The following is a 16,859-nucleotide window of genomic DNA, read 5'->3' as shown; positions in this document are numbered from 1 at the left end:
TGCCATTCCTTCTCTCCCGCAGGAAGTGCCGGATACTTACGACTATGGCTACAATGGTAATAATCCCTATCACCAACAGCACCAACAGCAGCCTGAAACCCACGGAGGTCCGTGCAGCGACGCCGTGATGATCAAAGTAGACATACCGGTCCCCATACGTGATGAGCAACGATTTCCAAAGGAGATTTGGAAAACATTCTTGGCATTTTTCGCGCTCTGCTTCAATTTCATTCTGGCGACGGTGTCACTCTCGATGGTACATGATCGCGTACCTGACCGAGACATCTATAGTCCGCTACCCGATGTTGTACTGGATAACATAAGGCCACTCGAATGGGCGTTGGATGTCAGCGAGGTGCTCATCATGGTGGTGGTGAACTCGTGCGTCGTGCTGATTACCTTCCACAAGCATAGGTAGGTATATATATATAAGACGTTTCGATCGCGTTGAGCCGAGTGCAAGTCTATAAAAATGCATTCACTTGTGACGGATTACGCGTCAACTCGACCATATGTTGACATGACCCTCTCAGAACTCAATGAAACATTCTGGGCGTGAAGATCTTACCTAATTAAGCATTCGTTTGTGTACGCGTCAAAAACTCGAAAAGCTCAAACTATGATACAATCAGAGCTTGGAAATATTGAGCTTGTTAAGCAACATTGAAAATATATTTTTATCAGTGTAACGCGTTTATTTTGCTTGTCGATGCTACTGTCATTCATTCGACGGCAAACAAATTTACAACTGTGTTCATTCATATTCATTCTGTGCTCTCTGAGCTTTCCTCAAAGCTCGAGTCATGAGAATTCATTCACATTTATTCATTGCCATTGAATTGTCAGGAATGTTGTGACTGTTCATTTTCAGTATCCCGATATGTGTGTGATTTTCTCATTGAGTCAGTGCCTTGCTTATTCAGTTGTTTTTGAAGTTACTCCGAAAGGGCAACGCAAATCGGTGGCGCAAGCGGAAATGCCAACAAAAGAGCAAGATCTGCATGCACACTCATAGCTAAGGATTGCTTAGGCTTGGACGGCGAGGGGGCATTCTGCAGAATCGATCCAAGCAGCGAATGCAAACTGTGTCAGCCAAAGCTGGATGTTGGCAATTTCATCCGCTAATCCTATAGTATAGTTTGATCCGTTTGCAAAAGGAAGCTCGAAATATTCCCATTGCGGTCGTGTCTTGGACACCACCATTTTATGTTCGTGTGTTCAGAATTTAAAAAGAATTAAATGTTTGAAATTTGAGTCAAGACGGTATTTTTTACATCGGAATTCTTCTTTTGAAGCATTTCTGACAAGTGGATTTGGAGCTGCATATTCACTATGTAAAATGAAAGCAATTTAACTGAGACGGAAACCTTGCATGCTTGAACAATTTAATTTATTGTCACTATTATGAGCATTCTGTACTTTCTTATCTTCCTCAACGAATTTCTCCGTTTCGTCAGTGTCCGAGAACGATGCTGATAGTGAATGAACTGGTATGTTAATGTCAATGAATGACAAAACTAGGGATATTTTGTTTTGCTCACATTCCGTGAACGCAGAACAGAACGAAAAACAGAATGAAAAAAAAACTGGATGAATCAACTGTGAGTGGCTTGCTGTGATTGTGAGATTTGGCGTTGGTTCATTTTCGGTATCCCGAATGCAATGGTATAATGATCGAATGTGGCCGGAAATTCTGCTGAAAAGATTGATGTGATACAGATATTTCCAAGCACTGGATACAATATACAATACAACCAAACAGATTTAGGATTGTGGTTACAACATAAACAAATGAAAAATTCAACCCGCATGGCTGGGTTGCCACAATTTGCCACAACAAAACGTGACAGGGTACAACTAGTTTTTTTTATAAAATTTTTTAACTCGAGACTGGTAAGCCCTACAAAAAAGTGATCTATGGAAGAGTTCCTTTCCCGTATAACATCGAGTCTCACTCGTAGTGTACTTGCATAACATAGGGCGCTACAACGCTCAGCTTTATGTGTTTCGTATTAAATAATACAGGAAGGGGTTAATATCAGCACTGCATTTGTTATCCTTGCAAATCATGGAGATCACGGCTTGACTCATGCTAAATAATGTCACACTTTTCTCTGTTAAATTCTGATGATTACGCAGAAACGAAATTAGCTATTTCTTTTCCGCCACTTTACATTTGCTGCCGGTAACGACTGGTAATTTTCAAACAACTGCAGAGCCGATTTATTCATTCTTTAGGTATCTATACAATCCATTTATTATTATCATATCTACAGTGACTTACAGCAACTCTTAATAGATACTTAATGGCGGGTTTACATTAGGGAGATCTATAGCTATAGATGGATTTATTCACGTGAAAATAGGTGTAAACGGATGAAAATAAATATGATACACTTATTCGAGGTATATACAACTTGAATAAATTCAGCATATGTAAACGCTTGTGAATTTCTCACTGGTGAGAAATCATTAAAGTTGGAGGCAGTTCTACTTCAGGTGAATAAATTCACCATCAATCCATTTCTACATGTTATTAATTTTTTGTATAACTATACTCCTAAAAAAATAGAAAATTTTCAAGGAAAAATCTTGAAAAAGTTTTTGTTAGAAAAACTTTTTTGCCTTAAATATGCACAAGTTGCAATGTAGGGTAAATATGTATCTATCATTTATCTGCCATTTCAACAAAAACTGAGATGACCATTTTGAGAAAATCGACTTTTAGTTCAGTGTAGAATTTCAAAAAATATTTTTTCAGTATTTTATTCTGAAAATTCAATTACTTCCTCAAACTCTTCTATTTTCCTCAAACTCTTCCATAGATTACTTTTTTGTAGGACTTACCATTTTCGAGTAAAACAAATTATAAAAAATAATCAAAAAATATTTAACCCTTTATATGTTAGTCTAGACAAATTTTCGGAAAACTAAGTATGCCACGTTGCTTAATTAAGTAAGGTCTTCACGCCATTTATATGTTACGCCTTTATATGTTAGTCTAGACAAATTTTCGGAAAACTAAGTATGCCACGTTGCTTAATTAAGTAAGGTCTTCACGCCAAGAAAGTTTCATTAAGGTGAAGGTGGAAGCTAGCCATTGTAGTAGTATAGGTAAAACCACGTGTAAAAATGGGGTAATAGTGTTTGTGAGAGAAGAGCAAAGCACATGTAAATAGATCAATTCACATATCAGACTGTGTGGCGCTTCATTGACACGAGTCTTTGAATACATTTGAAAAAAAAAACAATTCAATACTGAAGTTAAATGTATGAACGATATGTTCCGATGAACCAAGCCAATTGCAAACATAAATATATAGAAGGGGTATTTTTGCATATGAAGTAAAATTCTGATTATACGCGAGCGTAACATGTGCAAATTTATAACACATGCGAATTTGTTATAAACCTTCTCTTCGTTGGCTGAGACATTTTGATTGAATGTAATACTTTTCCGTTTATTGTTTTTGAAAGTATAGGCAGCCGTGGCAGTGTTCCGAGCTCTGCAATACAATTTTCTTACCCAATGTTAAAGTTGCTAAAACTTACATTATAGACCCATTAAACGTAAAAATAATGATTGTATTGATATCAACACTATTTTATTCTATTGATTTTCATGACATGAAAGGCTATGACTAAGGAATAACATTTTATTGAGTGGTTTTGATAGCTGTTTCGATGATGTTGTCTGGCATCAGTGTCAAAAAAATAACGATGCTTTCACCAACACAAACAAAACCATTGCCGAAGATTGAAAAATGAAAATTTAACTTTCAGAGCACTTGCTCGAGTTTTCCGACGTTTTTCACTATACAGTGCGACAGCAGATGAAAATTTGATATCTTGTGAGTAATCGATTAAATTTTGGTTGATATTACTCCATGGGAAGTGTGCGAAAACGATAATTTTCTACACACTGTTTCGCGAAATTATAAGATTTTCGGGCGAGGGGTGAGGGACGGAGATGAAAGAAATGAGCGCCATTGTGGCAGCCATTTGTGGCTATCTTCCACCTTCACCTTAAGTTCTGAGAGGTTCATGCCAATCCCATAGACGAGTTGGCGCGAAATCCGGCTGGGAATGCATTTTTTTAAGAGAATCGTGATTTCTTTATCTAACTGCAAATGCTCCCCTTATGTTTTATTTGTCTCATTTCTCATTAATTATTTATCAAGCTGCGAGGTAACTGTTTGTAACAATTTAATGATTGATTAAGGTAGATTTGGTGATCTCCAGTCAGCAAATCGAAACATTTAAAAATGAAAGAAAAACCTCTATTATGACGCAATAGGCAAAATTGTTATAGATTTTATTTGATTTGGCTATATGCGTATCACCAAAAAGTGTGTAGGTTAAATTCACTCAAAATCTTCCTTTCTCAGGTTCATAGTGATGCGGCGGGTATTCCTCATCATGTCGCTGCTCTACTTCATGAGGTCAATAACAATGTACGTGACGGTACTGCCAATCTCGAGCGTCACCTATTACTGCAGCCCAAAGTCGAACGCGACAACCGCGCTGGAAATCGTGAAACGTGCCGCTCAACTCTTTTCCGGCTTCGGGTTGTCCATCAATGGCAAGCACACATATTGCGGTGATTATATCTACAGTGGCCACACGGTGACGCTTGTGATGGGATACATGATTATCGCTGAATGTAAGTCGTTGATCCGCCTACCCCCCCCCCCTCCGGGACAACAATGTCATCACTGAAGAACGATTGTGTAATGTGCTTCCATTTATTGACTTTTAAGATTCACCAAAGAAATTCTGGCCCCTGCATTGGCTCGCATGGTGTGCAAGTATGACCGGCATCGTGATGGTGCTGCTCGCTCACGGTCACTATACCATTGATGTACTGATTGCTTACTACGTGACAACGAGACTCTTCTGGACCTACCATACGCTCGCGAATAATAGTCTGCTGCTGAAGGTAAGTAAGAGTGAGGCGAAAATCGTTGAGTTCCCTCAGCCTCCACAAAACCTGACAGATCAGTACGATGTCCTTCAATAGATAACATTGGAGCCCCCGTTGTCTATGGAAGATTCGGACTACGTCATTGTGGCGCTCGTTGTGGACTGCGTTGGCAAAAACGGGACAACCTGCCGTAATTCGTTCTATGTATTCGCCTTGTTGATGACATGATGCCAATCGTATCGCCTGGGGCTTCTTTTTGGCATAATCCTCCCTGGATGGCAACCATATCGTTTTCAACCACTGAAAGAGGGCTGACCACGCGTTAACTATAAACTAGATTTGAATTTGACGATGCGTGGCCGTGAATTGATACAATGCTTTTCGCACTATGTTTTCTTCCTCCAAGCTGCAATTTTTTTCACTGTCTGCAGATTACAGTTGGGCTAATACTCCGCTTGCACCAGGTGCAAAGTGCAGTATTCTTTGCGCAGACAACGTAGACAGTGCAGTATAGCATGCACTCTCCAGTGCCCATCGATGATAGTACACTCCAACCCCTCCGAATTTCTTCTCCTTCTCTCAAGAACTTCAAGTTCAATTTTGCTTTACTGGACTAAAAAGGAACTTGTTTTCGCTACGAACTATGCCCCTAATAAACTTGTCGCCGCAGATTTTGATGTGGGATTTCATCCAACCATTCAATATGCGATCCTCATTCAATGTTCAGATGGAAAAAAGTGTATGAATGTTGAATGTTGATATCTTTTCAATTTATGGATGGATTCTGATTCCAAATACTCAAATTCATAGAAAATATTCCCAGGTGTACAAGAAAGTTTTAAAAATCGATGCCGAATGACTTAAAATGCATAAAACGTCGAAATCTGGTGTCATCTCGAAAAAACAATTTTGGTCGTCTTTGAGCGTTTTTAAGGCACCTCTAACTAATGTCCGATTGAGCTGAAATTTTGTACAGGTCATTTTTTGGGTCAATAAAAAAAATGTACATGGTCGGCTCTTTAAATTCGATGATTATTTTTTTCCATACCTTCATTGTCACTCAGGCCCAGAAGGTCGATTTTCGGCCAATTTTTTTTCGAGATCACACCCCATCTCGATGTTTTATGCACTTTTAAGTTTAATTTTTGGATTTTCCATATTTCACGTGACAACAGAATTTTTTTTGTACGTACGTACTGTAGCGCTACACTTCCTGTAGCGCTACGTAGCGCTCAAACTTGTGGTTCTTCAATAGTTCGGAAAGCATACGATTACTACCGATGAAACTGAGAGATCGATAATTCTACATCCCGCGTTTCAAATCGTTATTTCATTTCCGCCGCCTGGGTCTACTAGTCCGGTTGGAATCTTCTTGTGCATCGTTTGGTTTTTTTTGTGATGCGGCTAGTAAAGCCTGTGACTGACACCCCTTTTATCTCCCAGAAGACCGTCGTTGAATCACTTTTTCACATTCCGAGCACCACCAAGACTGGGAAAATGGGCTTATAGAGGTGCCAATATTTAGCTGGATGATCAGATAACCTCAATCGATCTTCACGTTCAAACACCGTAGATGACCTGAACCGTTGTTGGTGGCTATAATTTATTAAACAAACAAATGTGCTTTATTGTTATTTAACAAATTACAAAAGGGTTGTACCCGAGACACTATCCCATAGTTGACGTAGGATTGTATTGGGCTTTGTTGCATATTGATTTTGGATATGTTTGAAAAGGACCTTTCAGTTCGATTGTCGGGTATTGCTTGTTCAGTCCACTAGTGGTACAATCGAGTGATGGTGGCAGGAGTATGATGATTAGGAGAATTAGAAGTATGGTATTACTCGTGTTGTACGTGCACAACTAATCCCCGCAATGTCACTTACATCTTTTAGCCGGCAAAGCTGAGGGAGCGCAAGTTAGACCATTCAAAACGTGGGATTCAGCGCAGCAGAACATTGAGCATCAACCGCATAACTTCCATACGGGACTGGTTCTTATTTCTATAGAGTGAAAATGGACCGAATGAACAATTGGGAGAAAACAGATTGCTTATGCCAATCGACCAATCGTAACACGGGATTTTTGTTTAGAGACCTTTTTCAAAAAGTTTTTAACAAGCTTTTAATAATAAATTCAATTGTTCGAGGGATATTTTTAACAGTACATTTAAAATGTTATGTTTTCTTAATAGTTTAGTAATTTTCCAACAACTTTGTCAAACATCATATTTTAATCAGACATCTGAATTTTGAGTTACGATTTTTTGAAAGATACATCAATGATGAAAGATAGATCAATGATTTTGAATACATCCATTTCAAAAATCAGTCGTATTTCAAATTGCTCATATGATAATGAAAACCGCGATTTCAAAAAAAAATCGGAGAGAAATTGCTCAATATTTTGTTAGAGAGTTCCCAGATCGATCGATGCAAAAATATCGTAAATTCATCACGAAATGAGTGAGTAATAAGCGCTCGTAATTGGACGACCCGTAGCGTAGTTGCGGTCTTCAGAAAACATACGCAGCGCTGCGCTTGGGTTTTATTTTCATCAGCGCACGTTCAAAGAAAACACGTGTTGAAAATTTTGGCCTTTTCCTTAAGACCATGCGGTATGCACTCCTCGTTCAAAAACAAGAAGCGCATAATGCTGTTCTTGTTAGAACTCCTTGTTAAGGAGAGTCGAATGACCCGGATGTGAGAGGATATCATAAACCTGTTTTGTCTTACGCTTGATCAGCATTCTGTCGAGCTTAATTCTACTAACTTCAGCTATTTTATAGGATGGCTGAAATTCAGCAAATTTCTTGGTTTTTTCAAAAATTAATGCTCCATTCTGTAAAAATGATTACAAATTTAATATTCAAAGCATTGCCCATCGCTAGTCACAACTTTTTTTTCCATCTTTCTGGCAATTCACGGATCCTTTTGCGGAAATAATCGGCCGGTTTGCCGGCTAATCACGAATCGATCCAATTTTTGACTTCATAAAAATTGGAGAAGTGCTGGTTAACCAGGCCATGTTGCATCGATCGAAAAAGGTAGTAATCGGACCGAGCAGTTTCTGGAGAATACGGTGGGTGGGATAGGACCTCCCATTTCAGCGTTTCCAAGTATGTTTTGACCGGTTTCGCGTCGCTCGGCATGGGGCCGAGCATTGTCGTGCTGAAAAATAACTTTATCGTGTCTTTGCTCGTATTGTGGCCGTTTTTCCTTCAGTGCACGGCTCAAACGCATCAACTACTCTCTTCCTCAGTGCAGACACTAAACTCAAACATTTCGAAAGTCTTGTATTACCCCATTTCATTGCTTGTGATTTTCTCCTTTTCGAATTATCAATGCACGCTCAATCTAGATTACAAATAGCATTGTATGCATATGTACGGTATGTATTCAATTTGAATCGATTTTCCAGAGTTACTCACTTACAATATCGTCTGCTTAGCTACCCATTTGTAAAATTTTCACCTATGGGATGTTGTCTATTTCTATTTGATCTTGCGAGAACAAATCATCCTGGCTATTTACACGAAAAATTAAATATTTTGAGAGCCGCGCGTGCAAGGAAATATGTTATCCCACGACATTCAACTTCCAAATACTCATTCTTCGTGAGAGGCGTTTCACATTGTAATTCATTGCCCAACAATATCACTCTAATAAATTGAAAAATTGCTTTCAAGAAGAAATCTCGCTTAACTTTTGAAAAGGTTCTATGTAACAAAAGTAAACAAATCGAGTTAATGGATGCACGCTCTTAGTTTCCAATCATTGAATGCATTACAAAAACAATCGTCTATCTATCTTCTTCATCTTTTTATCGCCGATACAAAAATATCCAATGTGCAGATTCGTATTTTGAGCACTCGGCTGTTACTTCGGACGCCACTTTCCACCGACGCTCGGACCGTCCGAAGTAACAAAGCAGTCAAAACAACACAAAGTCGTACTTCGGTCGTTTTGGGTTTTTGTTTCTTACAGACGTTGTTAGCGATTTCAGTGCAATTCAACGAGTGATAACAACAATAATACGTCTTTAGAACGAAATGCTGATATCTGAATTGCTGTTTAGTAGTTAGTTACAGATTCGCATCGTGCAACGTAATATGTCCAATGTGCAAACGCGGCAGTCAAAACGTCCAACGTAACATTTTTCGTTCCTAGGCTTCAAATTTAAGCTCAAATCACTGAACAACAGTTACGATTGGTTTTACAGAGTTATTCTTGACTGCTAGTGGTGAAAGTAGAGATCGATACCTTTCAATACAATTCGCAGATTAATGTTCGGGTCTTCAACTTCGTTTTTCTCGAGTTGATGAAAATGTTACATTGGACCTTTTCAAAAGTTACGCGAGAAATGTTTAGAGCACTTTAATCATTAAATTAGATAAATAAGTCGAATTGAAAACAATGAAAGTTGTATTAGTGACACACTATTCTGTATACGAATCATTGTAGCATTTAAATGAGACTTAAGTCTCAAGTTACGTAATACGAATCAAATAAATAAATAACTTTCTGGCCGTGAATATACCGCGCGGCCGTCGATGTTGATGCGTGGTCGGGGTATCCATACGTTGCCTGACGTTTAGGAGTGTCTCAATGGACCTACTTTTCATCGCCAGTAACGATTCGATGCAAAAAAAAACTCTTTCTTTTATGCCGTTGGAGCAGTTGTTCGCACCTGAAAAAACGGCGTTCGACTTCTCGTGGCTTCAATTCACACGGCACCCAATGTCCTATCTTTCGGATCATTCCCATTGCTTTTGAACGATCGGATATGGATTGCTGAGCTACTTCAAGTGTATCTGCAAGTTTTTGTTGCGTTTGTGACGGATCTTGATCGAGTAAAACCTCCAATTCTTCATCTTCAAATTTTTTTGGCGGTCCGGATCGTTCTTCGTTCTCCATGTCAAAAATACCACTTTTAAACCGTGCAAACCACGTCTGACACGTTCGCTCAGTTGGAGCATGGTCACCATACACTTCCACCAAAATCCGATGACTTTCCGCCGCTTTTTTCTTCATATTGAAGTAATGAAGTAACACTCCCCGCAAAAACACTCTCGTTGGTACGAAATTCGACATATTCGAAGTGGTAAAAAACCATGTTGTTTACGCTCCAACTTTTTGACATATACTGAAAAAGACGCGCAATGACAGTAGCTGTCCAACGAATGTCTGGAAATTTGATTCACTGGAATTCAAGTTACGCCGCCTGTTTTAAAACCGAAGAAACCTACCGGCATACCTAATAATTAATATCAGTAACTGATTGGATTAAAGGCACGCACAGAAGAAAGTGAAAATACATATAAAACACAGTTTCTCGTGCATACAAGCTGCTTATGGGCATACTATACTGATTTGGGCATCTTCCTAGTAATTTTGTTATAAATTATCTATGATACAGAATGGTTACAATTGATTTCAGTTACAGGTCAGTCTCTCAACGCGACATATATTTTTCTCTTCCCACAGCAAAACGGCCACAACTACATCGGCCGCGAATGGTGGTTCTTCGTTTTCCGGTACTTCGAGAAGAACGTCCGCGGACCGGTACCGCTCCACTATGACTGCCCGCTGCCAATACCCTGGTCGAAGAGAACACCCAAACTCCCAAGCCGAGACAGTTGATGACCGGTCGATCGGGCTTCCATAACAATTCCTAGCGGCCAGAACGGAAGAGGGTTCGAAGTGCTGGGCGAAAGCGTCGCCGAACCGGGACAATTTGGTTAGTTCGATGCCAAAGCAATAAATGTGTTTGGGTTTTGTTGTGCGTATGTGTGTGCGTGTATGTGTTTGGGCGAATGAGAGTCGAACACGGCGATTTTTTTGTTCCGGTGGAACCTGAAGTGGGAGTGAAAACGCTATTGACGGAAAGTAGCTAATCCAAACGCATAAGACTCAAAATAATAGTAATATTTATGTGGTTTTAAGATGTATAAATTAGGTTACGTGTCGAGTTTATTTTATGTACATAAATATGTTGGTATTTAGGTGAAAATTCGGAAAGCCGTACCTTTTGGATTTCGGCCATGTTTTGCAAATGATGGCTGAGGAACACTATTGGAAAGGGAGATTGAAGGCTAATTATGGTGGGAAACATTCGTCCGCCGTCCGATTAACAAACTTTTAACAGTCTACGGTTATAATTATCAGGAGACTTCTCTAGTCACATTTAATGAATGGCAGTGAAGCGAGTAAGGCGAATATCGATGAGAAGGAAAGGAAATACACATTAAATGTGCCCAACTAACCAACTGAAAATCAGCAGCTGTCTTTAGGGATAGTGATTTTTTCTAAAGGAAATAACCCCGAAAATGTGATAACCTATAGAGACAACTAAACTAATTTTACTGTAGTATTTAGACGAATTAAAGACGAAGTTAGTTGTAATGATTAACAGATATTCTGTGAGATTCTTGTTGGAAGCTTCAACGCATAAAAGTCAATGTGTGTTCAATTTGTAGTTTCTCCCGCGACTATGATATTAGGAAGGGTCCAATCAGAAACCGTTGGTTTTACCAACAGAAATGCGTGCCTTTACCGGAGAGAAATTCGTTTGGAAATAAGCAATAAAGTTACGAAAATCGTATGTGTGTTAGGCACTATGGTTACTTCGAAACTCCAGACGTGTGTGGTGATATCACAAACTATTCGTATCAGGTAATATTTGACCCTTTCCAGCGTGACGTGACAATATTTTGACTCACAAAACTCACATTTTATCTTGTTTTCATGTATTAATCACACGATTTCCACAAAATGAACGACGTCAAAAAAAAAATGGAAAATTTCCTACAAGAATCATTGGTTGAAGAACATTTTATGGTTGAATTCGCAGTCCAATACTTTTGTGACTGTTGAACAATAATGTTGGATTTTTCAGTTCCATTTCAAAACATAAAAATTAACTTTGTCCACAAAAAATGAACGTGGTTTCCTGTATATTCGTAAGAACCTTGCAAAAATCGGCATGCGAACAGTCTCCACGAAGCGTTATCAGGTCACAAAATCAATAAAGTGTATTAAAAATGGAATGGACCTGAATACTTCTCACTTTCCTCTGAGATCTCTACTTCCCCTTCCAAAAGTCCATCCTATGGGGAAGGTGGTCCTAACGCGACCGGTGATCCCTCTTTGTATCTCAGGAACGGTGTTTCTTACCGATTTTTGTAGTGTGAAATGAAAGGTGGCATAACGCTGACAATTTTATAATATGAATAATATAATCAATTAAACGAAAATTTTAGACATCTCTAGCCTTGATACGACAGTTCCCTGTTAGTTGCACCCGGTCAAAGAAAATGCAAAAGTAAACATTATTTTTGATCATAGTTTTACATAATTTTTTTAATAAGTGGTAAACTATAAATTAAACTCTTTCGTTTTGAAGGAATATTGATAGTCCTGGAAAGAACTGGATCTGATATTTCGCGTTGTGCGGACTCTGCTGCGAGATGTGATGTTTTAGTCGGACGTAAACAGGTGTTCACTTTTTGGCGGCGGTGGCGTTTTTCTGAGCCGCTGCTGCTTTCTTTGGCTTTGGTGTCTTCGGTTTCTATGTGGTGGAATTCGAGGGTTCCGTTGGCATTTTTGGCTGTTGATCCACCAGAATTTCAGGGGTTAGACATCAATTGAATATAGGCTACCCAAAACCAAAATCAATATGGCGTCATTTGTTTACCAACATATCATTTGCGAGGGTTGAAATCGCTGAGAAATGCGCTGCTTTACTTCTAACTCCATGAGCGATTTTCATGTTTCGGTTTCACATGGAGGTGTTCACATTTAACATGGAGTTTAAAGTTAGCCACTATTCGAATATATAACCGGACCCAGTTGTAAACAACAGTAATTGATAGAACCAAAATGTCAGTGAACTGCAGCAATATTGGGTACACTGGCAATATGAGGGATTTGACGTTTTAGTCATACCCCCGCAGAATTTAAACCAAGGAGCTGGTATTGACAGGTGGTTCGTTTTCGACAGTATGAAGATAAGGCATGGAAGATGCGAGAGGGGATAAAAAATGACAACGACTATTTTTGTTTATAAACAAAGCAGGTCTAATTTTTATGCTACATAGCGGTCCACACCAACATATACATACGCTGGGCTGGTTTCAATCGAACTAGCTGTTGTGTCTCACAACCCGCACGATCAGGTGAGTCTCCAGCTAAAGCAGCAGTCGCCGGGAAACGATATGCATGGATATCCACAGCGTATCGCTATCACTCAATCCTAATGGGTCGCCAACGACTAATTCCACCAAAGCGAATGGAACTTAGAGCAGTACGGCACAAGCCCGCCGGTAGTGACCCTTTCATATACCCACTAGCAAAGCTCCCACAATCGCTGAATTGCCAATCCCAGCAGCAACAGCAACAACCCTCACGTTCCGTAAAACAGCAATGCAGACAACAACTTGCAGCAGTCACCTAAACACAACAATGATGCCAACAGCGTAAACAAAACCAACGTTTATGCGCAGCAAACACATAGCGGTATGCACTCATCATTGCATGCCATTTGTTATCCTCTTTCTCGGAAAACTCTAGCCGTTCGTTTGGTCTAGAGATGTGCCATCCGCACATGAGCTGTTCCGAAGAATCGACTCTTTGAAGTGAGTTGACGCGGAACAGCTCGCAAAAAAAATCAAACAGCTCTTCAGCTCACTTTGATGATGATGAAGGAGAGAAAAGAGCTGTAGAATTGAAGAGAGTGTGTGAGCTGTAAGATTCAAATGAACTGACCGTCTCTCGCTCTTCGTGTTAAGACATCAGTTTAGTTTCATTTGTCCCTCGTCTTTTCAACTGTTATATTCGCGTTGACGGCATTGAGCTTTGTTTACCAGTTTAGGGGGCGCCAAAAATAATAATTGTCTCTCAGGCAGAATGAACACGTTTTTAAAATTCAAATTATTAATGAAAATTAACTTCTGTGTATCAAATGAGTATTCTATTTCAATGAAAAACACTTTGTTTGCAGGCGGTGCAAAAATCTCATAAGATTTTTTTTTTTTGAAGAAAACTTTCTATTGTAATGTAAAGCCTCAGTAAAAATGTCGGAAATGTTGTACTCGCCGAGTCTGTTGTAAATAATAGTCTGGAATACGTGTTTCAAGTAATTAATAATATGGTGTGAAAAATTTCATTTGAATTTTAACATTTTCAAACTGGCTTCGTGGCTATCGAGTTTGGGACCCAAATTGAAAGTCGGCACTGACAACTGAGCTGAAGAGCTGTTCATAAAGAACAGCTCATTTAGATGACCTGTTAATCATGATAAGCTGATTTGCACACCTCTAGTTTGGTCGCTGTCAATTCGAACTCAAATAATGGCTGAACAGCAGTTCTGACATAACGTTCCACCTTATTATACCGCCTTGATTTAAACCAAGGCGCATAGAAGTATATCCTAAGGTGAGGCCGTTTCGTCACTAAGTTGGTTAGGGGAGCGGTATATGAAAACAGTACGGAAGAAAGCAGAAGGGAAATTATTTGCCTGTAGCGTGAAAGAGACAGACTGATCACGAGCGAGCTTCGGCACTAGCGTATTGTGTTTTGTTTACTAACAAAACACAGTAGAATTCCAAGATGGCTGAAGAGTGGTTTTAGCAAGTTGGCCCACCTTAGGATATACTTCTAGGCGCCTTGGTTTTAAACAACCATCCATTGGCAGGTAAACAACCCACCCATTCGAGGCGCTCAGTAGCAGGGATGCCAGGTGATTTTTTCAAATGTCTTCGCATGGAACGGAAAAATGTCTTCAAATGTCCATTGTGTAAACCAAGGCGCGTAGAAGTATATCCTAAGGTGGGCCAACTTGCTAAAACCACTCTTCAGCCATCTTGGAAATCTACTGTGTTTTGTTTGTAAACAAAACACAATACGCTAGTGCCGAAGCTCGCTCCTGATCAGTCTGTCTCTTTCACTCTTCAAGGAAATAATTCCCCTTCTGCTTTCTTCCGTACTGTTTTCATATACCGCTCCCCTAACCCACTTAGTGACGAAACGGCCTCACCTAGTACCATAGACCCGTCTTGGTGTAAACCAAGGCGCTTATATCAATGTATAACAGGTGAAGCAACATCATCATTTCAATAAGAAGGGGATTACGGTTTGTGGAGCGGGGGTTGTTTGTTTTGTTATTGCTAGGATACGCCATTATTGCACTTTCACATGCGAGAGTAGTGGAAATGAGAATGAAATTCTACCAAATCATGCCTTCTTTTTCACATAAATTCGCGAAAGCCGAACATAGTAGGCATCGTTCGAAAATGCGTCGTAGTAGTTAGTAGAGAGCCGCCGGCAGCGTTCTGATGCTGTTTGTAAACAATACCGACAGCAATTCCAATATGGCTGAAAGTGCATTTCATATGATTGTTTCACCTGGTATATATAGAGGCACCTTGGTGTAAACCAAGACGGGTCTATGGTACTGGGTGAGGCCGTTTCGTCACTAAGTTGGTTAGGGGAGCGGTATATGAAAACAGTACGGAAGAAAGCAGAAGGGGAATTATTTCCTTGAAGCGTGAAAGAGACAGGCTGATCACGAGCGAGCTCCGGCACAAGCGTATTGTGTTTTGTTTACAAACAAAACACAGTAGATTTCCAAGATGGCTGAAGAGTGGTTTTAGCCAAGACGGGTCTATGGTACTAGGTGAGGCCGTTTCGTCACTATGTTGGTTAGGGGAGCGGTATATGAAAACAGCACGGAAGAAAGTAGAAGGGGAATTATTTGCTTGTAGCGTGAAAGAGACAGACTGATCACGAGCGAGCTTCGGCAATAGCGTATTGTGTTTTGTTTACAAACAAAACACAGTAGACTTCCAATATGGCTGAAGAGTGGTTTTAGCAAGTTGGCCCACCTTAGGATATACTTCTACGCGCCTTGGTGTAAACCATTGATTGAGTTAATGTAGCCCTAGTTCGTCCACAAAAACGGAACTGTTATAACTCAATTTATTCATTTCAGCTAGGAAGTTTTGGTTGTAACTCCAATATCCGTAAAACTAATTATTGAAATGGTACGTAACCGGAAAACTTTCGATTTGTGAAGTGATCTTTTGAAAGATCTAGGTTAATCTATTGTAAAGTATAGGCCCAAAACAATAAAACTGCAATGTCACAATCATTCGAATTCTCTAGCGCAAATGAACTACCCAGCAAACATTAAATCGTATAATTTTGCACGTGCCAAGTCTTACAAGAAATCCGAATAAATCATAATCGCATATAAGAACAATCAAAGTATGTATCGTGTATTTTTGAAATCGCATAAAATGTGAAAACTCGATTTTATATATCATTATCAAATTAAGTCGCAATTCGGTATAATAAACATCAATTTTATGATGTACATTGTCGTAACATATATTTATTCCGCATCATATGCGTATCCCAGCAAACATTAAATCGCATAACAAGCGTATATATAACATCATATGCCCTAAAATTTGGTTGGTATATAATACGCCTAACTGGCATATGCATGCAAAAGTGGAGGCCATATACATACATGACAAATGCTTACTGAATTTGTTTGGATGAATATGCAACTTTGACCGGCTATAATAGCGATTATGTTGGAATTGAATTGCGATCTAATATGAATATATTCATGAATTGTCAAAGCACCAAATACGACCCAAATGGCGCAAAATATTTTCGTGAAATGTTCATTATAACCTCTCGAATCGTCATTTTTATATATGAGTATTTATGTTCGTAGAAATAATAATTGATTGATTGACTTATGTTGGGAGTGGAATATGAATGTTTAAAATGCCACAGATTGATGTTTGGTGAAAACTGCTCCGATGTGGGTTCGAACTCCGGTCGTCTGGATTATCATCCACCAGCTATCTCGCTCGGCTATCTGAAATTTAATTCAACAGCGGTTAAAACTTTCGAGTGCATCA

General features: G+C 39.3%; 1 protein-coding gene across 3 annotated transcripts in view; it reads left to right on the top strand.

Moving 5' to 3' along the window:
• The window catches only part of LOC129775656 (phosphatidylcholine:ceramide cholinephosphotransferase 1-like), a 117,233-nt gene extending 105,706 nt beyond the window's left edge, over nucleotides 1-11,527 (top strand). For all 3 annotated transcript variants that reach the window (XM_055780638.1, XM_055780642.1, XM_055780639.1), the window contains 4 exons: nucleotides 23-414; nucleotides 4,389-4,663; nucleotides 4,761-4,939; nucleotides 10,411-11,527. In XM_055780638.1, coding sequence (XP_055636613.1) covers nucleotides 23-414; nucleotides 4,389-4,663; nucleotides 4,761-4,939; nucleotides 10,411-10,566 — 1,002 coding nt within the window. In that variant the 3' untranslated portion in view covers nucleotides 10,567-11,527. The remainder of the gene's footprint in view (nucleotides 1-22; nucleotides 415-4,388; nucleotides 4,664-4,760; nucleotides 4,940-10,410) is intronic.
• Nucleotides 11,528-16,859: the final 5,332 nt, after the last annotated feature.

Source organism: Toxorhynchites rutilus, chromosome 3 (genome assembly GCF_029784135.1).
Source record: "Toxorhynchites rutilus septentrionalis strain SRP chromosome 3, ASM2978413v1, whole genome shotgun sequence".
Lineage (NCBI taxonomy): Eukaryota > Metazoa > Arthropoda > Insecta > Diptera > Culicidae > Toxorhynchites > Toxorhynchites rutilus.
This window is presented reverse-complemented; position numbering and strand designations above follow the sequence as displayed.